The 25,941-nt window shown below is 51.3% G+C and overlaps 2 protein-coding genes and 3 long non-coding RNA genes across 10 annotated transcripts in view; 3 read left to right on the plus strand and 2 right to left on the minus strand.

Moving 5' to 3' along the window:
* The window catches only part of ZCCHC17 (zinc finger CCHC-type containing 17), a 51,607-nt gene extending 49,802 nt beyond the window's left edge, over positions 1 to 1,805 (plus strand). For all 5 annotated transcript variants that reach the window (XM_086333257.1, XM_086333268.1, XM_086333246.1 and 2 more), the window contains one exon: positions 921 to 1,805. In XM_086333257.1, coding sequence (XP_086189383.1) covers positions 921 to 1,082 — 162 coding nt within the window. In that variant the 3' untranslated portion in view covers positions 1,083 to 1,805. The remainder of the gene's footprint in view (positions 1 to 920) is intronic.
* Positions 1,806 to 2,516: 711 nt separating this feature from the next.
* FABP3 (fatty acid binding protein 3) lies at positions 2,517 to 10,065 on the minus strand. 2 transcript variants are annotated; one of them, XM_086333353.1, is made up of 5 exons: positions 9,931 to 10,065; positions 7,913 to 7,991; positions 6,298 to 6,470; positions 4,304 to 4,405; positions 2,517 to 2,807 (listed from the first exon to the last, which is right to left on the minus strand). In XM_086333353.1, the coding sequence occupies exons 3-5, from the start codon at positions 6,436 to 6,438 to the stop codon at positions 2,754 to 2,756; spliced, it is 297 nt and encodes a 98-aa protein (XP_086189479.1). In that variant the 5' UTR covers positions 6,439 to 6,470; positions 7,913 to 7,991; positions 9,931 to 10,065; the 3' UTR covers positions 2,517 to 2,753. The 2 variants fall into 2 exon arrangements, with proteins under 2 accessions (XP_086189479.1, XP_086189469.1); XM_086333343.1 differs by lacking the exon at positions 7,913 to 7,991.
* A 334-nt stretch (positions 10,066 to 10,399) lies between these two features.
* On the plus strand, positions 10,400 to 13,480 carry LOC147377571 (uncharacterized). Its single transcript, XR_015139365.1, has 2 exons — positions 10,400 to 10,539; positions 12,699 to 13,480. It is a non-coding gene; the product is annotated as an uncharacterized LOC147377571 (long non-coding RNA).
* Positions 13,481 to 17,105: 3,625 nt separating this feature from the next.
* LOC147377572 (uncharacterized) lies at positions 17,106 to 21,771 on the plus strand. Its single transcript, XR_015139373.1, has 3 exons — positions 17,106 to 18,738; positions 20,474 to 20,570; positions 20,922 to 21,771. It is a non-coding gene; the product is annotated as an uncharacterized LOC147377572 (long non-coding RNA).
* Positions 21,772 to 24,917: 3,146 nt separating this feature from the next.
* LOC147377573 (uncharacterized) lies at positions 24,918 to 25,404 on the minus strand. The gene is made up of 2 exons (XR_015139374.1): positions 25,282 to 25,404; positions 24,918 to 25,121 (listed from the first exon to the last, which is right to left on the minus strand). It is a non-coding gene; the product is annotated as an uncharacterized LOC147377573 (long non-coding RNA).
* Positions 25,405 to 25,941: the final 537 nt, after the last annotated feature.

Below are 25,941 nucleotides of genomic sequence, written 5' to 3' on the forward strand. Positions count from 1 at the left end.
AGGAGCAGCAGCCTTGTCCTCGTCTACTCTCTTTTTTCCTCCCATAATCTCTTAGAAACCTTACCAAGGCAACATGCACATTTGCAGTCCAAGGAAAAGGTTCATGCAGTGCTTAAAAATTGTTCTGAGTACCCTACAGAAGCCCACAGGTCTGTCTCATTCTTTGTGTGCATTTGTGCTGTTAGTTTGGCAGCACGGTGGGGTGGGTCTGGAGTGTTGAGAAAGTTCTGTATCAGTTTACTCTTGTAAGGTTGGTTGTGAAAGTTAGAGATGATAAATATTCAAGGGCAGCAGGTAGGGCCTTATTAATTGATGGCTGTTATTTCCCCAGGCAGCTGGGTCTGATAGAAACCAGCCTGGGAGTCAGGAGTTCTCAATCTATTATTCTCTTATTCTCGGACGTGTGAGGTACTGTCTGTTGAGAGACCAGGTGATCTCTAAGGACTTGACTTTCAGCATTAATATCTTGTGCTTTTTAAAAATGAAAGTAGTAAATGCTTATTTTAAAAAAATGAAAAAGGACAGTGAAGGGCCCCAGCTTCCCTGTATTCAGTTCATTCCTGAGCTAACCCTTGTTGCCTGTTTGTGTCGTTTTCACTGTTTTCTGTGATTTTAAGTATATTCAAGTATGTTAAATATGTGTATTATAATTTACTGTGCAAAATATTATAATTTATATATGTAAATGTATATTACACATGGTATGTATATATGTTATATACCTTGGAACTTAGAATACACACTGCATTATGACTTGATCCTTTTCTATTTGTTTTGAGCACTTTTTCTTGTTAGTACTTAAAGATTTTATTATGAATGTTTTCTAATTTATTGTTATCCCCTAATGATTACATGCCATGTTTTTTTAAAGCAAATACACACATATAATGTTGAGTTCTTAAATTTTTTTTTTTTTTCAGGAAAAGAAGAAAAAGAAACATAGAGACAGGAAGTCATCTGACTCCGACAGCTCAGACTCTGAGAGTGATACAGGCAAGAGGGCAAGACACACGTCAAAGGACAGCAAGGCAGCAAAGAAGAAGAAAAAGAAGAAGAAGCACAAGAAGAAGCACAAGGAGTGAGAACGGAGCGTAGAGAGGGTGGTTGAGAGAAGGAATCCGGAGCCTGTGCTTTGAAGCCCTGGCTCCTAGAAAGACTCAGTAGTAAGAATATGGCCTCCCACCCTCTTCTCTCCCATGGGAGATGGCGTCCCCTTGTGTCACAGGCAAGTCTGGAAGTTAGGTATCAAAAGCATCTGCCTGAATGAGTTGTTCCCTTATCACTCTTGGGCCCTTTGCAAGTGACCCCTGCAGCTCTCCCATTCATTCACCCAACTTCATTCAGCGGGAGGTCGTATTACCCTCTCCAGCTGCCACTGCCAGAGCCAGATTCCCGTACAGGAGTCCAGGATAGAGCCACAGGAACTGCTGTGGGGGTGAGTCTGGCTGTAGTTGAACAGAGTGATTGGCCCCTGCCTATTGGCCTACCTACCCTGGCCTGACTGGTGGATGGTCTCTGTGACATCCAGCACACGGGCAGAAGGAGACTGGCAGTATGAGGGAGAACACGGTAAGAAGTGGTGCTCACTTTCTCCATCCCCCCGACATGATTCTGCTATGTTAGAAGTGACAGCCAGTGGTCACAGCCAGAAAAACATTGTTTGCAGTGACTTAGCTTGCTTGTGACATTCCCGCAGACCACTGAACCAGATAGCTCGAGCTGAAATCATTGCTTTACTTTGTATTTACTACAGTGTGAGTCAATTGGTTCCATTTCAGGTTTCTGCTTAAATTCCTGGTACTAAATGGAAGTGTGTCTGGTTTTAAACTTACTGAGAGTCCTTATTAGTATAATCCCTCTTCCTGTAAACTTACAGACTTAAAAGTCATTGAGGCTGCATTAGGTGACAGGAAAACATTTAATATGTCACTTTAGACCTTGGAGAGCGGCCCAGCTAAGGTACAGAGCCAGAGGCACTAGCAGGTCACAGCCTTCTTAGGAGATCACTTATAAGCCCTCACTTCTGTAATGATCGGATGACCTCTCCCCCAGGGCTGACTAGAGAACCAGTAAGAATTTGTACCCATGAGTAATGGCCTGGCACATGTGCAGAAGCTCAGCAGTCATCTTGGCCAGTGGGCATTTTCTCCCACCACCACTGGCACAAGCCTGAAGAGAGTCCACAGCATTCCACAGAGAAGAGCAGCTGTCTAGACCCCCTGGCATTCAGTGCAGGGTGGGCCAGGGGTGATGGTTCAGAAGTCCTGTCACTGAGTGATTATTCCAGGTTGGACTAGCTCATTTGGACTTAGGGGGGGGGCACTGTGAAGGCAGGGTGTAGGTACAGCTGTTTTATTTTTTGTACATGTAAGGTGATCAGCTGTCACTGTCCCTGAGACTGTCCATTTCAGTCTCATCCAGTGCTGCTTCCTGAGTAGCAGTCTTTTCTGCCTACTCTCTGACACACACAGAAACTGAGAATCCCAGAATCATGTCACCAAAGGCAGAAAGGCAACTGGGTGGCCTTGGCTCTGCTTTATTGACCTCAGAGCACCCTTTGGATGCAGTTAAAAAAACAAACAGACACAATGAGAACGGAACTGGATCCAGGCTGGTGCCACCTGACCCCAGGAGAATTTCTCCAGTCAAGGTGGATTTATACAAAATGCCAGAGGAGAAAAATGAGGCAATCTGGTGCCGAGTCCAGGAGTAGCCCACTGGCAGAAGAGCAGTCAGTGGAAGGAGAGGGCAGGTCATGCCTGTTTCTCGTAAGTACGAGTGCAAACTGCAGTGCCATGGGTGAGTGTCTGGAAAAAAGACAGTCAGATTAGGGCAAGGGCATGGGCATGGAAGGTATTGGGAATGCTCCATTCTGATGGGGAGAGCCCTCTACTACTTCATGATGATAATTTTCATTTACTGCCTACCTACTATGTGCCAGGTTCTTGACAGATTTTTTTTTCCTAATGCTTATACCAAGTCTTCTTTTTTTTTTTCGGCTGTGCCACATGACATGCAGGATCTTAGTTCCATACCAGGGATTGAACCTGGACCACGGCAGTTAAAGTGCTGAGTCCTAAGCACTGGACTGCCAGGGAATCCACCCAAGTCTTTAAGTTAGGTATTGTAATTCCTCTTGCAGAGATTTTGGAAAATGAACTTTCAGGGAGGAAGCAACTTGGTCAAGATCCCAGAGTGTTTCTCTTTCCCTTGTACCATTCCTTTCCATCCTTAGTGCCTAAGAAGGTGCCTGGCACATAGTAGATAAAAAGGTGAATAAAAATGTCCAGAGACTCTTGGTAAAGGACTATCTTAGGCCACCAATTCTCCATTCTTTCCCTAACTTAGGGTGGTGCCAGGGCCAGAGGCCAAAGCCCCCATCATCCTTCCAGGCATCATACAGCCAGGCCCATGGTTTCACCATAGCTTGACTGCCCAGCAAGTATTTAGTTCTGTATATCACGTTCCCACCAGAGCCAGGTACCTCATTCTAAACTGCAGGGACCCCTGCCCTGTGTGAGTGCAAGAATGCAGTGAGCAGGTTACACTGACCCAAGAAGGTCTACAATGAAGATGCTGAGGTGAAAACCTGAGACCCTACAGAATAAGGAGGCAGAGACCACAAGTGACTGCTATCTCTACCCCTGGGGGGTATTCAGTCAAGGCTACATTCTTTGAGTGTGGTCCTTAGACAGATCTGACAGCCTGGTTGTTGCTTTCAACCCCGGCCTTCATCAGGTACTTGCAATAGGTCAGGCATGGAAAGCAATGAGAGGAGGTGAGTGAGCCTGGAATGAAGTAGAAAGGACTGTGCTGTCAGGGCCCAACCCATCACCAGCCTGTCCCTGCCCAAAGGGTTAGGAGATGGGAGCCTTTCCTACAGGGCACGAATCACATTTGGCTGTGCTTTCCACCTCTCCCTGGGCAAGGCAGTGGGCCCATGCGGAGGACGAAACGAAGGCTGTAGAGTGTGCCTACTGTAGTCCTCCCACACCAGTGAGGCTTTGTGCTCTGCAAGCACTCTCTCCTTCAGACTTCCCAGCAGTCCTACAAGGGTGTCGTTATTAGTACCCACTTTACAGTTGGAGAAGGTGACTTGTCCAAAATCATGCACCCTATAAGCTGAGATTTATGCCGAGGCATGTACAAAGCCCAGAGCCACAGTATTACGAGTCCTAATACCACCCAGGCCTGCCTCCACCCTCCGTTGGTCACAGGGCATGACCTTGGCTTTGCACATTAGGCTTAGCTGAAGGGACAGTAGCAACCAATTGGGTAAGGCGTCAAAGTTAATCCATCTTACCAGAATGAGTTTCCCGTCAACCATTTCCCGCACAAGTGATGTCTCTTGTCCATTCCACTTCTGCACGTGGACAAGTTTGCCGCCATCCAGCGTCACGATGGACTGTGGAAAGAGGGTAGAGGCTGAGCTGAGATCTGAGCTAGGATTGAGGGGCAAGAAGAGGTCTGGTCACCGGGGCCACAAAGGACTTAGCTTCTAACCCAAACTACTGATGGTGTGAGAGCCAGAGCTCAGCCAGCCCACCTCCAGCCCAGTCCCATGAGACGTCTACTTCACCACTGCTGCTTGGCTGGAAGAGGGGCCTTCAGCTGTTGGGCAAGAAGGGAGAAGCAGGCAGTACAGTGAAGTCAGACAGCCTGGCTCTGAGAAGTGCCACCAGCCTTCAAGATGGGCACTTATCCCATACCCTGGGTGATGCCCACAGCCCCAGTCCCTCTAAGATATAGGAGCGGGGTACAGCCTAATCCCTGGGAAAGACCAGTGAGGAGGAATAATCCTGAGACTCCTGGTGGTGATCACACATAGTGTCTAAAAGAACCTTGGGGATGCGAGGTGTTGGAAGATTAGACTGTCCCATCCGTATTCCTGTGCCCCCTGGTCCATATCACATATGGCCTCTCCCCTCCAGCTGATAAGTGAGCATCAACTGCCAGGTACTGGGACTGGGTGTCCTTGGGGTGTTCCATAGCCCTGGTCAAATGTCCACTTTGTCTTCTGGGTGCTGCCAGCCTACGTCAGCTGGCTCTCATCTGGCAAGTCTTCCCAGGTCTCTCTAGAAATTTGGGGGCTTTAAGCCAGGCTGGGGGACCCTGATGGACCAGCAGATCTAAAGAGGCTGTGTGTATGTGTTTGGGGCTAGAGGGGTGGTAGGTGTGCACCCTTACCACCCCCTTCCTCCTCATTCCCATTCCTCTAGTTTTTGGTCCATTCAGCAAGTTTTTTAGCCGAGGCATCCCAGAGAGCTACTATTGTGTTTAATTGGGGTTCTTGCCCTTCAAGAAGATAGGCTAGTTCAAGGAGGTGAAGGTTTATGGTAGGGTAAGCACTTCTTTCCAAGGTGGGCTGTGATTTGGGGGTACCACCCCCTCTATGCTGGCAGCTTCCTGTGTGATCCTGGGCTGGGCTCTAGCTTCCTCCACAGGGAGGATACTAGACCCTCTCCTGTCCTCAGGGGCAGCTGTGAGGAAGAGGAGATAGGGTCTAGTGGAAAGGTGCTGCTGGAGGAACACCTTGTCGAAGGCAAAACCCCTTTGTTCTCTCTCTCCCATGCCTGGCTCGGCCTAGGAGGCCTGAGGCAAGCAGCCAAGACAGCCACCTGCAGACAAGCTGCCAAGAAGTCCTGAGACTGGACGCAGATGTCCTCTTCCTCCCTGGAAGGAGAGGGGCGGAGGCTTGGCGAGAAGATACTACAAACACACCAAAGACAATGCTCCATCCAGAAGATAACTTTTCTTCCCCGTAGGCTGGCAGCACTAGAAATGGCTTCTCAGGGTCACTGACCAAACCCGGGAGGTGGAGGCTGAAGAAGCATCTGAGTAGGTCTCCACCTCTTGTCCTTCAGCTGTCTCCTCGGCTCCTGGCAGCCAGGATCACCTGTTCAGTTGAGGACCCTGACTTCTGGGCATTGTTCCTAAAGTACTTGAGGTCACAGCCATGTCCACATAACTTCCCCGCCATCTATGGAAGGGGAAGGAACGCCAGAGCTGTTGCATGCCATGTGCAAGGTCACCCAGCTGGAGCTGGTGTAGACGCTGAGGTCAGAATATCCTGGCTCTGTGCAGTCCAGTCCCACAGGCAACAGGTAGATGCTTCCCAAGAAGACAGGGAAGAGAACAAGAGGACAGGACTCATGCCTTTAGCACTTGGGACATCCCAGCACCCCACAGGCCGGCTTCAATCCCCCACAACAGCCCACCCCTCAAGGTGCAACAATAGGGTGACGCCCTATTCCCCTTCAGGGCCTTCCATCCCCCACGGCCCCTTCCTCAACTCACCTTGACTTTCCTGTCATCTGCTGTGGTCTCATCGAACTCGACTCCCAGCTTGAAGCTGATCTCTGTGTTCTTGAAGGTGCTTTGTGTTTTTATGATGACTGTGTCCCCATTCACTTCGATGATTGTGGTAGGCTTGGTCATATTGCCCACCTGCCTGGTAGCAAAACCGACACCTGAGGGCAGAGGGAAGGGTATGAGCATGAGCTGGAGCGAGAGGCGAAGTACAAGGGGCTCAGTGACCAACTCAGACCAGAATGTTGGGGAGGGAGAAGAGGCGGGTGAGAACCTTCAAAGACGTTACATAGCTTTTGTAATTCAGTTTTTCCCGTTAGCTCTGTGCAGTAAAGAGACATTACTGATTCCATGGGACATGAGAAACTTAATGGACAAGCGTGCCTCACAGCAAGTTAGTGGCAGAGCTGAGTGGAATAAGCTACTATTAAGTGCCTCCTGTGTGGTAAAAACCACATGTTTAAGTCTCTCTCAGTTCTTCCGGTCTCCCTGCAGGATTGATGCTAGTATCTCTACAGATGCAAAAACTGAGAGTGAGGTGAAGCCCAGGGTCACAAATCTGGGATTCAAATCCAGAATGTTTGACTGCAGAGCTCACTTTACTGCTCAGCTAAAAAAGGCTGGAGCCCAAGGCTCTCGTCCAGGCCACCTGAGCAGCTTTCCAAGCACAGGCTGAGGGAGAAAGAAAAGAAATGTGGACTTTGCCTTCTGGAACCTATGGACAAGGACTTTCTGCTTCTGAAAGTTTTTGCTCTGAGATGCACTGGTGCTCATTCCCCATAAATGATAACAAAGACATTTTCAAAACCTCTTATCCATAATCTAGGAGATAGGCAGGAGGGGGTGTTAGTCTCAGTGTTCAGTTTTAGGAGAGGCCTGAAGTGGTAGGCAGTCAGACCTCCAGTCCCCCCCTCCTGTGGGGACTCCCCTCTGGGCCTCAGCAAGTCTTCCCCAATGTTGCAAGAGAGCGTGGAACAAACAGCCCTGCAGGTCATGGTTTCCCTGATATGCCTTTCGCCTCCAATTTCCCCTTCGAACAGTCTCTGCTGAGCTGTTCTCCAAGAGCAGAGGCTTTGGTGAGGTGGTGGGTGGAAAGTCCCTGGATATGCCTGGCTACATGGGTGGTTTTACTTAATGTTTATAAAAGCTCTGAACAGTTGGCTTTATTATCCCCAATTTACAAACGAGGCTTTGAGAGTGAAGTACTGTCCAAAGTGAAAGGATGAGTGGTTTATCTAAATTTGAATTTAGGCTCCAAAACTGTTCACTGTTCCTCCTGGGCCATCCTGTCTCCCAGCATGCACTTCATCTAGGTCTGAGGCCGCCAAGTGTGCCTGAGATCACTGACACTAACTAGGCTGGGCCTCTTCGTCCTCTGAGAACTTTTGGTTTAACATAAAAGAGGCTCAGGCACCCTTTGCAGCTGTGCTGGCTGCCTGGCCACTGAGGGTTTGGCCTTGCCCCCTGTTATCAGGGGCTTCCCAGGTGGCACATGGTAAACAATTTGCCTGCTAATGCAGAAGATGCAAGAGATGGAGGTTCAATCCCTGGGTCAGGAAGATCCCCTGGAAAAGGAAATGGCAACCCACTCCAGTATTCTTGCCTGGAAAATCCCAAGGACAGAGGAGTCTGGTCGGCTACAGTCCATGGGGTCGCAGAGTCAGACACGACTGATCACGCACCTGTTATCAGAGTAAGTTAGGCTAGTCCCACTCCCCAGCACACAGCAGGACCTTGTCACTGTGCAAGGAGCTCTGTTTACTTAGGACCTACCCAGAGGTGTGGAGTGTTTGAGGAAGGAAGGCACTGTGGAGTCAGTGAGGGACTGAGCTAAGAACAAGTTACAGAATTAGGAGACCCGGGAAGAGATGGATTCCACTTAGAAATGAAGCTGAAGCTATTTACTGAGAGCTGAGGAGGGTCTTTTCTCCCCTTCGGCCTCTCATTTTTTCCATCTGTACAAACAGGATGGGTGGATTCTTAGACTTAATCCAAGTTGGGGCAAAATAAGGGAGCAAGGGTGGTAAGGATGGTGCAACTCACTTCAGGGACCTAGGTTTTCAGTTCTAATGTCTGCTAGGAGAGACTTTGGGGATTGGGGGTGTGGAGCTAGCTCTGGGCATCCCATCTTCCCTAAGAACTGCCCTGGGCCTCCTACTTCTCTTAAGAATTATTGCCTTCCTGGAGTCATTGGGTATAGTGCTTAGCATAGAGGGGCAGTTGAGCACTTTGGCCTCAAAAGTCAACACTTGTCCTTATTTCAGGGGTCAGGAACAGGTGGGAAGTGCCTGGGTTCCACCTTGGTTAACTACTGTAATCCAGCGGTCCCCTGGGAGGAAGGCATGGAACCTAGCTCAACCATCCAGTTTTCCCCATCCCAGCTTGGGGAACTGGGATAATCTCATAGTTGGAGATTCCAGAGAAGGGATATGACCTTCTCCCTCTAATCCATATCAGAAGGGGAAGGGCTGAGATCAATGATGAATTAAGCAGTTCTTACTACTCCCACCCCCAGGGCCTATAGTGGGAACTGCTCTGAGTTGTTGGGATTTAGAAATCTAGATATTCATATCAGCTCTGCTGTGGAACTGATTTGACAAGTTTCTACTCTTTCTGGATCTTGGCTTCTCCTTCTGTTGAACCAAGGCATGGGGATCTCTGGAGTCCTTCTCTGCAAGATTCTTTGAATCTTCATTCTCCTCCATCCTGGCACCACACCCTCCTAGGCCAACGACCCTCCCTGCTGTTACTAGGTCTTGGCTTTGCTTCAGGCCTCTTTGCTGTACCCCCTAACCAGATACTTCTCCAATGAGCAGTTATCCTTGGGCTGCAGCTGATGATGGGGCCTCTTGCCCTACCCTACCACTAGGCTGGTTGGTGAGAAAGGGCAACCTCCAGCAACAATCCTTTGCCCTAACTAACCCAACAAAGAGGAGCAGGGGTTCTTGCTAACTCTGCAGGCCCATCTTACCTCCTCCTCAAAGCCTGTTCACAGCTGTTCCCCCTTCCATCTTTCTCCTGGGGACTTACCTACTTTAGACCTTAGGACGCTTCCCATCCATTCTATTCCCTTTCACGGTTCAGTTTCCAGTTCCTAAACTGCCCATGCTTCTTTTCCTCCCTCCTCACCTTCAATCAGTGCTCCTCTTTTACCCACACCCCTACCTCCAGATCATAAGCCCTACTTCCTCGAAAGTGCCTCCCTGCCCCCACCACCCTCCATCAACCGACACAGCTGCCCCCTGGCGCCTCCTTGCCTGCGAATTTCTCTGACCAAGTTCAGATCGTTAAAGTCCCCTCCCAGCATTCCCTGGCGGTCCAGTGGTTGGGACTCCGCGCTTCCACTGCAGTGGGGCAACGTTCATCCTGGGTTGGGGAACCAAGATCCCACATGCGCCGCGGGGAGGCAAAAAAAAAAAAAGCCCCCTCCCAACAGGCCTCGCATGCCCTAGCCCAGGCTGCCACCTTCTCCGCGTCCCCTGGCTCCCCAACCTTGACCAGGAGGGATGCAGCAGGCATGCAGGATCTAGCCAGGGCTAGAGAACTGCTCCGATCGGGCACGCGGCCAGCCCTCCCCAGCACAGCATCCACCCCAAGCCCAGCATCCCGAGCCGTCCTCACCGAGTGACTTCATGTAGTCATCGAAATTCTTGCTGTCCACTAACTTCCAGGTACCCACGAAGGCGTCCACCATGGTGAAGCTGGGCTAGGTTGGGAAAGACGACAGAGAACGCGTACAAGGACTCTGGGACCAGCAGCTCCCAGCCCGCGCTGCCGCTTTAAAAGGCCCCTGTGTCACGTGACGGGGCGTGGCCCACACCCCCGCGCCCGAAATAGGAAGCCCCAAGCAGGCCCTTTCTCGTCCGGGGCTGGTCGCCCATCCCCCAATGCTCCCAGGGGCGAAGGGGCCCCGGTGGCACCCAGTTTGCCTACGTCAGCGCGGGTCCCGGGCTCCGTGTCCCTGCCCCGGGCTGGTAAGCCCTGCTCCCTTCCCTGGCCTCAAGGCGCTCTTCGGAATCTGAGAAGGAAGCAGTTGGGGGGGCACGGTGCCCGAGAGCTGGGGCGCAGGCCACCGACATCCGTACCCTGGTCCCTCCCGGAGCTTGGGGTCAGAACAGAGATGAGAAACCAGAGGAGAAAGGAAACTCCCCCTTGGGCATGATGCCCACGCCGGGAAAGCGCTGGCCGACTCTTGGCGGCGCAGGCATCATCTCGATCTTCATTTTACAGGTGAGGGGAGCCGAGACTCAGCGTAGGGCTGACAAGTTCGCAGGAAATAAGGAGACGGTGAGTGGGGAGTCCAGGTGGCGAGCCTGGTCTAGCTGGTCCCAGAGCCCGTGCTCTCCCACCGCTCCCCACTCTGCCCGATAGCGGGGAGAGGCACCGGGGTCAGCGTGTGCCCTCTGCTCGCCCCCGGCAAAAGCGTGACCCTGTCCGACGCGCCGCGTCTGCCCCACACGTGCTCGCCCCTCCCTGCGGAATGTCTACCGCGCGCCTTTCCTCCCAGCTGTCCAGCTCCCCCTCTACCCTGCCCGTGCGCCAGGCTTTTCTGACCTCTGCGCACAGCTCCGAGCCTTTGCTCCTGTCGGCCGTTGCCTCCTCACTCTCCTTCCGAAATTCCGTCCTTTCAGCCGGCTCTTCAAGACTCAAGGACAGCTCTGTTCTGCCTGACTGCCACTGGCTCCCAGCTGCCGTCCTTTCTCTGACCTTCCACCGGCAGGCAGCCTTCCACAGGCAGCCTGCACTTTCAGAGACTGGCCTTAATCTACCTTGTTCGACACTACAGTTTCCAAAGCACTTTTAATGATAAGATCCACCTTGTGTTGTTTATTGCATGCTGGGGGCTTTAAGTGCATTGTCTGATTGAACTTTTAAAACCAAGTTCCTGAAGTAGGTGTTATTGTTATCATCCCTTTTACAGAGGAGCAGACTTGAGGTTTAGAGGAACCCTTCCTTTTTTTAATCCAACAGTTATTAAAGCACCTACTTTGTGCCAGGCCCTGGGCTAGGCTCTGGAGAGACAACTGGGAACATGAAGGGAATGGTGCCCACCTGCACTTGAGCCAGCAGAGATCCGCAGGGTGGGGCCCAGGAGCCCTGGGATCCCTCCAGCTCTGCCACACACATACAGTGTGGCAGGCCACCTCCCTGGACCTCTGCTTCTGAATGTGGAAGTGGAGAACATCTGCCTCCCTTCCCCTAACGTTCTGGGAAGCAGGCCAGGGAGGAAGAGCCCTTTCTCCCCCAAGTTCTTGGTTCTGTTGGACAGGTCCACTTGCCAGAACTGAGCAGGCCTATTTCTGCCAAAGCTGCAGGGACCTGCCTCAGGGCTGGGCACAGAGCCCCAGTGACCTCACTGCCGGAGCAGGTGTAGGAGGAGGAGGGGATTGAGCTGGTTTCCAACTAAAGGTCACAACCTTTAGACACAGGGCCACCTCCTCTCTCAGAAACAGAGTGGCTGGAGAGCCAGGGACCAGAGCGCTCTCCCTACATGGTCCTTATGAAGCAGTGTTGGAGAGCTGGGGTGGGTGAGCAGCTCCTGGCAGATAGATCTGGGTTCCAGTTCTGATTTCAGTGGGTGCTAACTGTGTGGGTGTGGGCAATTCACTTAAGCCACACTGAGTCTCAGCTTCCTCTCAAAAATGGGAGAAATGACAGTGTTTACCACACCGAGGTGTAGGAGGCTCTTAAATGCTAAGCAGGGTAGACTGAATCAGTGTTCAATGCTGCTACTGTTATTATCATTATAGGATAATGATTATCTCCATGGTTAGTGCTGGACTGGACTTCTGAGACCTGCTCTCAGCTCTGCTCTGACCTGCCGGGCCACACAAGGCAGATTGTTTTGCTTCTCTGATCCTCAGTTTTCTTATTTATGAGACAAGATTAAAAACTGCTGTAGCTGTGAGGAGGGGGCTCTAGAGATCTTCAGAAGTCTTTTGCATCCTCTCGTGGGCCCTGTCTAAGCTGAACAGCACGGTGCTTAGAGAAACTAGACAAACCCCAGACCCTTTATTCTCGAAGCTCTACCCCCATCTTCACCCGCCCCGTGCCCCACCCTCAGACCTGGCTCACTGGAATTGACTCCCAAGCCACACCCTGTCTCCTTAACTTTTATTCTCCCTCCTAGGTGTGTGCAGCTTCTCATCCCTCTGATCACCTGCATCCTCCCCGCCCTCTTGTGCTCACTACACTGGGGGAAAGCGGCACAAGGGGAGGGAGTGTGTGAGCTCTGTCCCTTTTCCTGTCCCCCCCCCCCCGTTTTGTCGCCCTTGGTAAATCCAGATGTGGATTTAACATCTAGCAGGCAGCAGGAACCAGTCCCTGCCAAGAGCAGCGTCACCCCAGCCCTCGCCCTATAGTGATGTCACTGTTCTGTGTTTCCACAGCAACCACAGGCTGGAAAGATGGAGAAGAGGAGAGATGAGTAACCAGGAGAGAGCCAATGAGATGGGCTGGCAGCACCGGATGATCCGTGGGGCCATGGGAAGGCGGGCGACGGAGGCCTACTCAGCATCTTCAGCTGTTCCCTGGCCCTCCCTGCCATCTGGACGCCTCCGCTACGCTAGGGGATGTGCTGCTGGCACAGGAGAGATGCGAGAGGTAGAGGCCAAAGAAGCTGAGCTCGGAGGCTCCAGTGACCCAGGATATGGAGACCCTCCCTTTACCCCGTCAGGGCCTAAGTCTGTGGATGCTGACCACCCTCAGCCCACCCCCAATAACTGGGAATTTTCCTCTTTGGCTAGTTATGGTGGTGGGGTTCTCTGCCTCTGCCTGCCATGAAATCAAGTCTTAGACAACCTTTCCCTCCACACCCTCATACCCCTCCCTTGGTGCATGGTCTGTTCAGAAGCAGTATCTTTGGGAAGAGGCCTGGCTTCTAAATCCCAAGCCTGCCACTTACTAGCTAGAGACCCAGAACTAGTGCCTTCCCCCTTTTGAGTCTCCTTTCCTCCCAAATGGAGGGAGGCCATCTACTTTTCTGAATTGTCATGAGGATAGAAAGAAATAACAGATGGTAAGCCTCACACACCATGAATGGTGACCCCTCACCCCTTCTCCTTTCTGGGTCTCCTCCCCAGGGCAGTTGACCCAGCAGTGCTCAAGAATAAACCAAGGCTCTTTGAGACCCATAGGAGAGGATCCAAATATATCTATTTCTCTTCTCTGATGTCACTGGGTGCCTTCAGATGCTGCAGAGGAGTTTCCTCATCTCTCCCTTTCTGTCTTTCTCTAAATAAATTGAGCATTGCCTGTGCCCAGCACTGTGCTGGGCTCAGTGGGGACCCAGGGGGAACAGGAGAGCCACAGCTCTGCACTCCCTGAACTTACAGTGTGAGAGGGACAGCTGCCACAGTGGGAGGAATGGAGTGTTCTGTCACTAGGAAATCGCTTCCTTGTTCCCCTAGAGTTCTAGATACTGTGGGTCTGAGAGAACAAATGATGGCAGAAGACAGAGATTTACTCAACACTGCTTTGCTTTTGAGAAACTGCTGCCTGTGGCAGAGTGCTCCCTGGAAGGAGAACAATGGGTTTTCTTGTGGGAGGTTGGGTGGGGTGGGGTGGATGGGCTGCAGCTCCTGGTGGAGGGCAGTCACTCTTCCTTCTCAGAAACTGGCCGTCCTCCCTGTTGCTGGTAGAATCAGCCCAAACTCTTTTAGCCTTATCTCATTTGTCTCATAAGTCTAATTTATTACTTAAGTGTTGCTCTAGGGGGGATGCCTGGCAAATAGTAGGCGTGAATGAATGACTACTGAACACTGAGGGAGTGAGCATATGAACGCATGAGTGAGTGAGTGAATCTGTTTGCCTCCCCAGCTTTAGGGTCTCAGGAGTGAGACTCGCTTGCATTCCTCTCCTGCCCTTGTTATTTATCTACTAACCGTGGCCTCAGATCACCATCTCTCTGGGTCTCTTTCCCCATCTGCAAAAAGCAGGCCCCACCCAGCTGACCTCCCAAGGACTCTGGGAAGATAAGGTAGGATTGGGAATGCAATTACAAAGGTTAATTATTTCTCTTCTCAGCCTGCTTGGAGAGGCAGGCCCCACAGCGCCCATGCTGTGGCCCCTACACAGCAGCCCGTCTGCCCTTTTTGTGCCTTGAAGGGGCGCCATGTTTCTCGCTTGCTATCTGCCTAGAATACTCTTCCATCCCAGGCCCTGCTCTTTTTTATTTTATTTCCTAAGTTTTATTTATTTGGCTGCACCCAGTCTTAGTTGCAGCATTACAAAATCTTCAGTCTTCATTGTGGCCTGTGGGATCTTTTTTTTTAGTTGCGGCATGTGGGATCTAGTTCCCTGACCAGGGATTGAACCCAGGCCCCTGCATTGGGAGTGTGGAGTCTCAGCCACTGGGCCACCAAGGGAGTCCCAGGCTCTGCTCTTTTAGTTAATTCCTGTTCGCTTTTAAGCTTAATTTTCTTTGCCTCTAGGAAGCCCTAAAGCTCCCTGTCGTAGCACTTACCCTACTTTCATGCGATCCTTTTGCTTCAGAATCTGTCTTCCTCTTGGGGCTTTCCAGGTGGTGCTAGTGGTAAAGAACCCACCTGCCAATGCCAGAGACATGAGAGACTTGGGGTCGATCCCTGGATCAGGAAGATCCCTTGGAGGAGGGCACGGCAACCCACTCCAGTATTCTTGCCTAGAGAATCCCATGGACAGAGAGGTCTGACGGGATACAGTTCATACAGTCACAAAGAGTCGGACAGGACTGAAGCAACGAAGCACGAACACACACCGTCTTCCTATTAAGCCAGAAACCCTGTGAAGGCTCCCCGCTGTGCCCACAGGGCCTGGTGCAGGGACGGGCAGGGCTTTATAGAGTAGACAGACGATCTCTCTCCAGCAAAGAAAGCCACTTGTCCCCGTCAGTGTTCTCTCTGTTTGAAAAGCCCCCCTCCTACCCCCACCTCGTCTACTGCTCTCAGCTTTCTTCCTGCCAAAGTATCCCATCTCCTCTCCTCTTTCTTTTCTCATTCCATTCCTGAGGGCCATTTCCGGTGGAGAGTAGGGCCCCAAGTCTTCTCAAGGGAGAAGTGCCCTTTTGGACACATAGGTGTAGCCTGAGTCTCTTTGGGGACAGGGAGGCTCCCAGGAAATAAACCGGATCCCAGACTTGGGGCTGCTCCTGGCTCCTTCCCCAGATTACTCCTCTATCAGATGAAAAATGTGCCTCTGAAAAATTACAGATGATTAAGATTGGATTAAGTAAAGTACAATTAGGTAAGCCTAGTGCTTACAAACAGCACCTCACACCACCCTAAGTTCTGGGTCATGTCCGAGTGCCATGTGACCTGGCACCAAACAGGTGGTTCAATGGTCACTCCCTCGAGTGCACTTCATTTAGGAATAGCTTGCCCAAGATTCTGGGAAGTTTCAGCAGCTCCAGGAGGCCCAGGGAACCTGGTTGGTGCAGACGTGTGACCACTGTATTGCGTCCTTAGGTGAGGAGATCTGGCAGGCCATGGCAGGGGGCCTGGCAGGGAGTTGCCGTTGGCCTCGGGAGACTGGGGCCAAGCGTGTTACAGGAAGCAGATACAGAGCCAAGGCTGTCAGCCTGGCTGGGCCTTTTTTTAGGGGCCTGGGATCCTGGGATTGGCTGGGGGTCAGTGAAGGGCAGCACCCCTGGGCTCTGTAGTGAACAGAGACACTAGAGAGGAAAAGGAGAGAGCCTTTTGTCGGAAGGTCTGGGTTGGCTGGGGGACTACCAGGACCAGAGCCCGCAGTGAGAGGTTTCCCATTCTGGGGCGGGTGGTGGCAAGACTAAGAATTAGAAGGTTGGGATCAGAGGCAGAAGGGATGTCAGATGAGCACGTTAGTCTTCCCTGCACTGGGTCATCCAGTGCAGGGGTAAGATGAGCCCAGGGAGGCGTCAGGAGCCGAGGGCCAGCTCTCCATGTCGCCGTCTCTATTTGATGAACCAGTGTATGAACTGCCAGAGGCAGGGGGCTGGGTATGGAAAGACCACTGCCGGGCAGTTGAGACATGTCAGCTGTGTGAACTTGGCCGGTCAGTGTCTGTGCCTGTTTCCTTCTCTGTGTGATGGGGCTCATAATACCTACCTTTCAGGGTTGCTGGAAGGAGCAAATAAGACTGGGTGTTGAGAAGCTTTGTGTGCTGTAAACTGTGGTGCAGAAGATGACCGCTAAAGTCAGTGCAGCCTTACTAAGTGCTGAGCACTGGACTTAACAACTTTCTATCTTTCAGCTCTTACAACTCTCACGACGATTCAGGGATGTAGGTGCATTGTCTCCATCACCCGTTTACACGTGAGAGTGAGGATTTGGACCCAGGCATACTTTCTTTGGAGTTTGTATATTGTTGTTTGGTCGCTCAGTAGTGTCCGACTCTGCGACCCCATCAACTGCAGCACGCCAGGCTTCCCTGTCCTTCACCATCTCTCGGAGTTTGCTCAAACTCATGTCCATTGATTTGCTGATACCATTCAACCCAACCATCTCATCCTCTGTTGCTTCCTTCTCCTCCTGCCTTCAGTCTTTCTCAGCGTCAGGGTCTTTTCCAGTGAGTCAGCTCTTTGCATCAGGTGGCCAAAGTATTGGAGCTTCAGCATCAGAGTTTGTATGACTTAACTGCTATTCCACATCACCTTTCCCTGTGGCCATCTTTGCCCTGTCTCGCTCTGCAGCCTTGGGCCAGGCTTTTCCCTTCAGTGTCCCCAACTCCATGGCAGGACTTGGGCCAGGTGATCTCTTTAATCCTTCAACCTTTGGCAGTCAGTAGTTCAGGAAGGGAACTTCCAAGTGGGGAAGAGGGTGAGGTGGGGCTAGAGGGATGAAGGGACAAACTTTTCCAGAATCTCTGCCCCAACCCTGGCCCTCCTTAGTGGATGGACTGGTGGATTCCCCTTTGCCCTACAAGTTGTGGGGCCAAGGGAACAGGTGATGTTTAGCCCCAGCCTGAAATACTCGCTGGTCACTGAAGGGGGCGGTCACTGAAATCCAAGTGCCAGGATACCTGACAACAGGCAGGCAGAGCCCATCTGCCTCGGCTTGCAGACTCTAGAGGACAGCAGGGCCACAGCCCACTGGAGCCACACCTCTCTACCCACCCATCCTGGGCCCCCACCTCCTTACTCAGGGTCAGCCTATCTGGGCACCAGGCCTGGCCTGGGGCTTAGGATAGGGCTATTTCTAAGCGTCCTCTTTGTCTCCTTGGCCTGGGCCTTCAGCCAGCTCAGGGCACCCACACACACCACACACACACACACTTACACCCCGTATCCTTCTCTCTCGCACTCATTGAACTTGACTGCCACTGGCATGATGGCTAGGCCTGTACAGGTCACTGACAACCAACAGATATCCCAGACTTAACTCTCATTCTTGAGAGATGGGAGAAGTGGATGCATCTACAGATTATGACAATACAGAAAGACTGTCACTATTCTTTCGGGCTGTACACAGACCATGAGAGACCACAGGAGGGAGTCGCTCATTCTGCCAGTAGGGCCAGGGGAGGCTTCACATAGATGATATCCCACGATACCCTTTGGGCTGGGCCTTGATGAATACATCAGTGTCTTCTGGGTGGGGAAAGGAATTGGGAAAGCAGGAGACGTGGGGAGAGTTAAACAAGGGTGAGATTTTCCTGCTGATTGATCTGGGAAGGGAGGATAGCTTACGGCTAGGCAGGAGAAGGCCTTGCCCATCATGAAGGAAGTGGCTTTTCTTCTGAAGGAATGGGAAGCCACTGAAGGTTTGGGGGTAGGACAGCACGACGATCTGACTCATATTAAGGGAGGAGTTTTCTGGCACTCGTGTGAGGCTGTGGCAGCTGTCAGTCTGCTCACCCACGCCAGCAGACAGCCAGAAGGGGAGAAGCAGAGTGGACACGCCTCTCCTAATTAACGGTGCGACCTGACAGCTACACCATCTCCTCTCTCTGGGTTAGATGTTAGCCACGCATCCATGTGCAAGCGAGACTGAGAAACGTGGTCGTTATTCTGGACTGCCTGTTAGTCTAGAAACAGGAGATAATGGGTATCCGGGGGCCAGAGGTCTCTGACACAGTGGTTAACAGTCTTTGTCTGAAATCAGACTTCCTGAGTTTTTAGTCCTGCTTTGCCACTCACTGGCCATGTGGGCAGGTCACTTGCCTTCTCTGCGCCTCACCTGAGGGTTCAGTGAGCTAACACATGTCTTGGAGCAGAGCCTGGTACATAGTGAGGTCCCAGGGCTGTCTTTGGCTTCTGAGAGAAGCGAGTGTTTGGGGAATAGGTGCTGCCTGAGTCCCCTGGCAGAGCTGAGATCCCTCTGGGTCCTAGGAAAAGAAAGGTCAGTCTTGGAAGGAATTCAAGAATACGTACCCTTCAAGAAATTCAAGAAAAAGTACCCCTGGACCCAGGAGCTCCAGAGGCAGCCCAGCATGGAGTCCCACTCGCAGGAGTAGATCTGCCAGGACCGGGAGAAGGTAGGTAGTTTTGAGTCCAGGGCACTTGAAGCAGGGCTCATGGACTCTGCCTCATACTTGCTCTGTCACTCCAGGTTTCCAGCCATCTTTACCCTTCTCTGGACCTGGGTCTTTCCATTTGGAAGCTTATCCCTGCCTTCCTGCCGCTTGACTGTGAAGATGTCGGTCCTGGCTCTGGAATCTGGGTTGCACCTGCAGGGCTGAGCTCCTGGAGGGATGGGTGGCTGTGGATGACAGTGCGCCCCCTCCTGGGAAGTGGGGGCGTTGCAGTCCGGTCCTGCTGGGCCACTTGCCTGTCCTACCTCTTCCCTTGTTTGGCCTGTGCTCCTTTTCCCAGGCTACTGTCTGTGAAACAGGGTGGGATAAACGCTGATGTGGGAGGGAGAGGAGAAGAGCCTAGAAAGATTGGAGTGAGAGGGAGGAAGATACAGCAACTTCAGGAAAAAGGCAGAGTGGTAAGATTGAGGGCTCTTGGGCAGGGATGAGAAGCTTAGTATGAGTGGGGAGGTGTCTAGAGTTAGCTTTGGAGAGACTCCTGTTCCCCATATTCAGGCCCAGGTGCAGAGCTTGCTGAGGGCAGGCGCTGTGCCTCCCTGATCCCTCTGTCCTCTTCCAGGGCACCGATAGTCCCCCAGAGAAAACAGATCTGCTGTCAGAGTTCATTGGTTGACTCAGCAGCATCCTTGGCCGTCATGAAGCCCTCTATGCGCCCCCCAACCCCTGCTGCCCCAAACACACACACGCTTCCAGACTCTGCTTAGGGGAAAATCTGAAAGGCAGCCCTGGGAGGAAAGCATGCCCTGGAAGGCAGGAGATGGGGTCCCAGACAAGGCACCCTCTGCTCTGTGACCTGGGACAAACCACTTGCCTTTTGGAGTGGTCTCCCCATCTGAATAGCATGAGGAGGCAATGTGGTTTAAGAGCCATTTTACAACAGAGAACACGGCAAACACATTTTTAGGTAGAAGTCCAGGAGATGAAACAAGTAAAAGGGACCTGAACCGGTGGAAGCCGGGAAGGGGCCTGGTACATACTTGTGTTGTCCAGGGGGCTAGCGAGGCTGATGTAAAGAGTGCCAGGGTGGACACTTGGATCTCTGGGCCTGGCAGGGCTGGCTGCCCCACCCCTGCCTGTTCTTCCTGCAGCCTGGAGGTGGGGGCGGGGATGGTGGTGGGGAGGTGGGTGTCTAAGGTGTTTTGGCAAAGAAGAGGCAGAGCCCATCCCGGGTTACCTTTCTGTCCCAGCCCCACTCCCAAAGATAGAGTGTTCCCTGCCCCCCCTCCCCCGACCCCGAGTTCCTGTGCTGGAGGGAGGGATTTGGATTCCAGGGTCTCTGGATGCTTAACTGGATTTAGAGTCCCACGTAAGAGGATGAGAGGAGAAATGAAGGGGAGCCACAAGATTTGGTATCAGGAGCCTCCTGGTACCCCCAGTGGTGATCTGGAGCAACCATTGCCCCTCTCTGGGTCTCATTTTTCCCATCTGTCCAATGGATGAATGCAGTGATGTCCTTAAACCCTCCGTGACTGGAGGAAAGATGGGGGTGGGGCTGGAGATGGTGCTGTTGGCGCTGGGTTTCCCAAGAGAGATGGGATCCTGCTTGGAATTCAGAGGCAGGGATGGTGGGTGTGGCATCAGAGGCTTGGAGAGGGTGGGGTGGGGTGAGGTGGTCTGGCAGGAAGATTTACCCTGAGCCTGGGCTCTGCAACTAAACTGGTGTTTTATTTCTTCTCAGGGGCTTCCCTCATGGCCCAGTGGTAAAGAATCTACCTGCCATGCAAGAGACGTGGGTTCGATCCCTGGGTCAGAAAGATGTCCTGGAGAAGGAAATGGTAATCTACTCCAGTATTCTTGCCTGGGAAATCCCATGGACAGAGAAGCCTAATGGGCTACAGTCCATAGGGTCACAAGAGTCTGACACAAGTTAGCAACTAAGCCACTGCCACCACATTCCCTCTCAGGACCACACTTTCCCGGTCTAAGGGGACCGGGTGCTGTCAGATCCAGGAGTCAGTGACCGTCTAGGTCAGACTGGGCAGGGATTTGGAGCTGGCCTGGGGTCAGGGTCCCACTGTCCAGAGCCGAGAGTGGCTGTCACAGGCCATGGGAACCCAAGAGTCAGGTAAGATGCAACTATTGAAGAGAATTTCGGGGTTATAATATCAACTTTTTTGGGTTTCCAGAAGGGCAACCAGGGTCCCAGAATGAGTTGGGGACGAAGCCAGGCCCCAAACAGGGACTCCTGATCACCTGTTTCAGCTTCTCTCCATAAGAAGCCCTGATCAAGAGGTACAGAGCAACCTGGGAAGTGGGGAGACAGGCTCTTCCCTGATCTCTGGGGTGGGGGAGATGGGAAGGACAGAGGTGACACATCTGGAGATGATGGCACATAATGTTAGCCCAGCCAGCATGGCTTCTGCTTCTCTCTCCCTGGGACTGGTGATCTAAGTTCCATTGCCCTTCCTATCTTCCCGCAGGGGTGGGAGGAGGGGTGCTGTGGGACACTGAAGTTTTGCAGAGACAGAGGTGGGGGGTGAGTCTGGGCTGCGGGGTGTAGGGAGGAACTGGAGACAGGCTATTCCCTGTGTCTGGGCTGGGGTGGTTACCTCCTTGTTCAGTTCAGTTTCGTTGCTCAGTTGTGTCTGACTTTTTGTGACCCCATGGATTGCAACATGCCAGGCTCCCTATCTGTTGAGGTCCTTTAATGGACTGGAACCTGGTGGTCTGGAGTCGACGATAGGAAAGTAAAGGAGAGAAAGAGGCTGATATTCCTTGGTTTCTGATATTCCAGAAAGCCAATAAAGCCCCTGGCACGGGGCTTGCTCTGTTCATGAAGGCCTCAGGCGCCCTCTCGATGGGGTGAAGGCGTAGAGCACCTTCTCGAGAGGGTCTTAGAAGCCCGGGCAGGAAAGTGAACTCAGGGATCAACCTGAAAGAGAGAGAGAAAGACACACACACATGGGGACCAGTGCTCTGATGGAGCAAAGGTCTTTTAATCAACATGGTGTGGGCATATATGCCATCAAAGATAAAGATTAAAATTCCAGACTTACAAAACATAGGCAATCCATATTAGAGATTTGTGAACAATCACTTTTACTGTATGGTTCACAAGAAGGAGGAGGGTACTTATCACCATATAGAAACGCTAATGAAGGAAATGCCTGGATTCCTCAGTCCTGGGAGAGGCTTCAGGAATTAATAAGGAGCAGAGAATTCCTGACAGATCCAAAACAGCACACAGGAAGCCTCCTGTTAAATGCTTCCTGACACCTGTCCATCACTAACTCCTGGAGTTTACTCAAACTCATGTCCATTGAGTCAGTGATGCCATCCAACCATCTCATCCTCTGTCGTCTGCTCCTCCTCCTGCCTTCAATCTTTCCCAGCATCAGGGTCTTTTCCAATGAGTCAGTTCTTCACATCAGGTGGCCAAAGTATTGGAGTTTCAGCTTCAGCATCAGTCCTTCCAATGATTATTCAGGACCGATTTCCTTTAGGGTGGACTGGTTGGATCTCCTTGCAGTCCAAGGGACTCTCAAGAGTCTTCTCCAACACCACAGTTCAAAAGCATCAATTCTTCGGCTCTCAGCTTTCTTTATAGTCCAACTCTCACATCCATACATGACTATTGGGAAAACCATAGCTTTGACTAGAAGGACCCTTGTTGGCAAAGTAATGTCTTTGCTTTTTAATAGCTGTCTAGGTTGGTCATAACTTTCCTTCCAAGGAGTAAGTGTCTTTTAATTTCATGGCTGCAGTCACCATCTGCAGTGATTTTGGAGCCCAAAAAAATAAAGTCTGTCACTGTTTCCACTGTTTCCCCATCTATTTCCCGTGAAGCGATGGGACCAGATGCCATGATCTTAGTTTTCTGACTGTTGAGATTTGAGCCAACTATTTCACTCTCCTCTTTCACTTTCATCAAGAGGCTCTTTAGTTCTTCTTCACTTTCTGCCATAAGGGTGGTGTCATCTGCGTATCTGAGGTTATTGATATTTCTCCCAGCAATCTTGATTCCAGCTTGTGCTTCATCCAGCCCAGTGTTTCTCATGATGTACTTTGCATATAAGTTAAATAAGCAGAGTGACAATATACAGCCTTGACGTACTCCTTTCCCTATTTGGAACCAGTCTGTTGTTCCACATCCAGTTCTAACTGTTGCTTCCTGACCTGCATACAGAATTCTCAAGAGGCAGATCAGGTGGTCTGGTATTCCCATCTCTTTAAGAATTTTCCACAGTTTGTTGTGATCCACACAGTCAAAGGCTTTGGCATAGTCAATAAAGCAGATGTTTTTCTGGAACTGTCTTGCTTTTTCAATGATCCAGCAGGTGTTGGCAATTTGATCTCTGGTCCTCTGCCTTTTCTATGCATGAGCATCTGGAAGCTCACAGTTCACGTATTGTTGAGGCCTGGCTGGAGAATTTTGAGCATTACTTTACTAGTGTGTGAGATGAGTGCAATTGTGAGGTACTTTGGGCATTCTTTGGCATTGCCTTTCTTAGCGATTGAAATGAAAACTGACCTTTTCCAGTTCTGTGTCCACTGCTGAGTTTTCCAAATTTGCTGACATATTGAGTGCAGCACTTTCACAGCATCATCTTTTAGGATTTGGAATAGCTCAACTGGAATTCCATCACCTCCACTAGCTTTGTTCATAGTGATGCTTCCTAAGGCCCACTTGACTTCACATTTCAGGATGCCTGGCTCTAGGTGAGTGATCACACCATCGTGATTGTCTGGGTCATGAAGATCTTTTTTATAGTTCTTCTGTGTATTTCTGAAATTCTCACAAAGACCACCATTCTAGTCCCCAAGTCCAGAGGAAGAGACACCTCAGACACACACTCCTGGGACCAGGGACCTGAGACCCTTTGTTGCAGTGCTTATACCTGGACAAATGTCTCCTCAAACGACAAAATACAAACTATAAGAGACTAAAAATAACTGTGTACATGCACAGTTGGGGCAAATTATGAAAAACAAGATACAAAAATGCCAGAAACCCAGCCGCTACATCTGAGGTGTCAAGAGCAAAAATCAGGGTATTGTGCATAGTCCCTGCACACAGCACCACCAAGGTGGGTGAGCAGACCACCCAAGCCACCCCTCTGACCTGACCCATGAACCTACCCCTACCCTCACCCCATTTAAGGGACCAGCTTGCCCTCCTTCAGGGAGTGAGCAAGGGAACCTGTTTCTTGTTTTTGCTCCCTCTTGTTGCAGCACAAGTCCCAGTAAAACTTTGCCTGAATTTCTCATCTGGCCTCTTTATCAGTTGCTATAGATGACACAGTCCAGGAACCCGTCAGTAACTCAGCTGCATGTGACCTCACATACCTACCCAGACGCCTGCTCACATATCCCCAACCCTTGACTGGTGACATAATTGGTGGGGCCCAATGCAAAGTGGAGCCTGGTGGGCTGCAGTCCATGGGGTCGCGAAGAGTCGGACACGACTGAGCAACTTCACTTCCACTTTTCACTTTCATGCATTGGAGAAGGAAATGGCAACCCACTCCAATGTTCTTGCCTGGAGAATCCCAGGGACAGCGGAGCCTGGTGGGCTGCCGTCCATGGGGTCGCACAGAGTCAGACATGACTGAAGCGACTTAGCAGCAGCAGGAGCAATGCAAAGTGGCCCCCTTGTTTAAAAAGTTACTAAGAAAATTTAAAAAGAAAAATAAAATTAGTAAGAATTCCAAGCATTAAACCACAAGGGAGGCCCTTCTGAGTGCAGGGCCCTGTTGCGCTGCATAGGTCTCACACCTGGGAAGCTGGCTGCATGCCTAGACCCACCACCGCCGAGGCACACACACCTCTCCCTCCAGAAACACAGAAGAGCACCGGTGCCTGGGTTGTTGAGCTTCACACTGAGCCAGCGCCCCTCCCAGCTGGGTAGGTCCAGCCGCCCTTCATCTGGGCTGCATAGTTCTCCTACCCTTCCTACTCCACACAACTCCCCCCTGCACTTACCACTCTGCCTGCGGGCTTGGGGGTGAATGATAGGAGGGCAAAGCCAGCTCCTCTACCCATGCTGTGTGCCGGCCTGCAAGGGCACAGCTGATGTTGAAATGCCAGTAACAATAATACCTAACACTTGTTAAACATTTACCATGTGCTAGGCACTTCTAACACTTTATATTCACTCATTTAGTCCTCACAATTTGATGAGAGGTACGGTCATGTATCACCATTTTACATATAAGGCAATTCAGGCACAGAAAAGTTGAGTCACCTATCTGAGATCACTCAGCTAGTAAGGGTGCTGAGATTTTAGCCCAGGCTGTCTGCTCCAGAGAGCCTTCTCTGTCAGTGGTTGCCATGGTGCTGGACCAGGAATGTACCAGGCACTGTGGACCCAGGGCTCTTGGGGCCTCCTGTGAAATGAAGAAAAAAGATTATGATGTAGCATCACCTTGACTGGGATCCATGGACAACCCCGGAAGCCCCGTGATGGTCACCAGGTTGCAGACACATAGAGATGACTGTCCTTATTCCAAGCTCACTATATAGAAGATGCCTGAGCTAGAGACTTACTCCTTTTCAAAATCTTGTTGCAAAGAAAAACATCATACATGTAATGAAGGCATTTTCACCGACAGAGGTGTCAGTTACATGCTTGGATCGTAGACCCCACGTGGCGGCCAATTAATCTAGAAGACTTTCTCACGAACTGGAATGAAGGGAAACCCGCCCTGCCAGTGAGTCCTGGGCATCCAACTGGCCTCCTTAAATATCACTTAGGAGTCTGCACAGCCCCTGCTCACGCTCCCCACTCAGTGTGGCCCTTGAGGCCCGGTCTGAAGCCTTGGCCCCGCCCATCCGTACCCCTGACCTTGACTGATTGGTCCAGGAATGCCTACACGCTCCAAGCCACCCAATCAGATCCTTTGAGAATTGTGGACCCGCCTGTCAATCCACTCAGGATGATCTCTGACTTAAGAACAGGTAAACTTGTAGACTACACCAGCTGCTTTCACCTTCACTGCTGTTTGCACAAAAGAAAAGATGCAGGAAGCTGTGTACAGGGGCAGAGAGGGATGAAGTAGCCTCCAAGGGATGAGTGGAGGGAAAGGGGAGCTGCCCCTTCTGCTAATGACCGCTTCCTCCCCTACGTTCATCCTTAGGATAACTCTTGCTGTCGTGTGAGTTAGCTTGAGAAATGGCTGTTACGTGCAGCCACATAGCCTTATTTAA

Source organism: Bos grunniens, chromosome 2, assembly GCF_055505025.1.
Source record: "Bos grunniens cultivar Pamir isolate PY7600 chromosome 2, Bosgru_T2T1.0, whole genome shotgun sequence".
NCBI classification, from domain to species: Eukaryota; Metazoa; Chordata; class Mammalia; order Artiodactyla; family Bovidae; genus Bos; species Bos grunniens.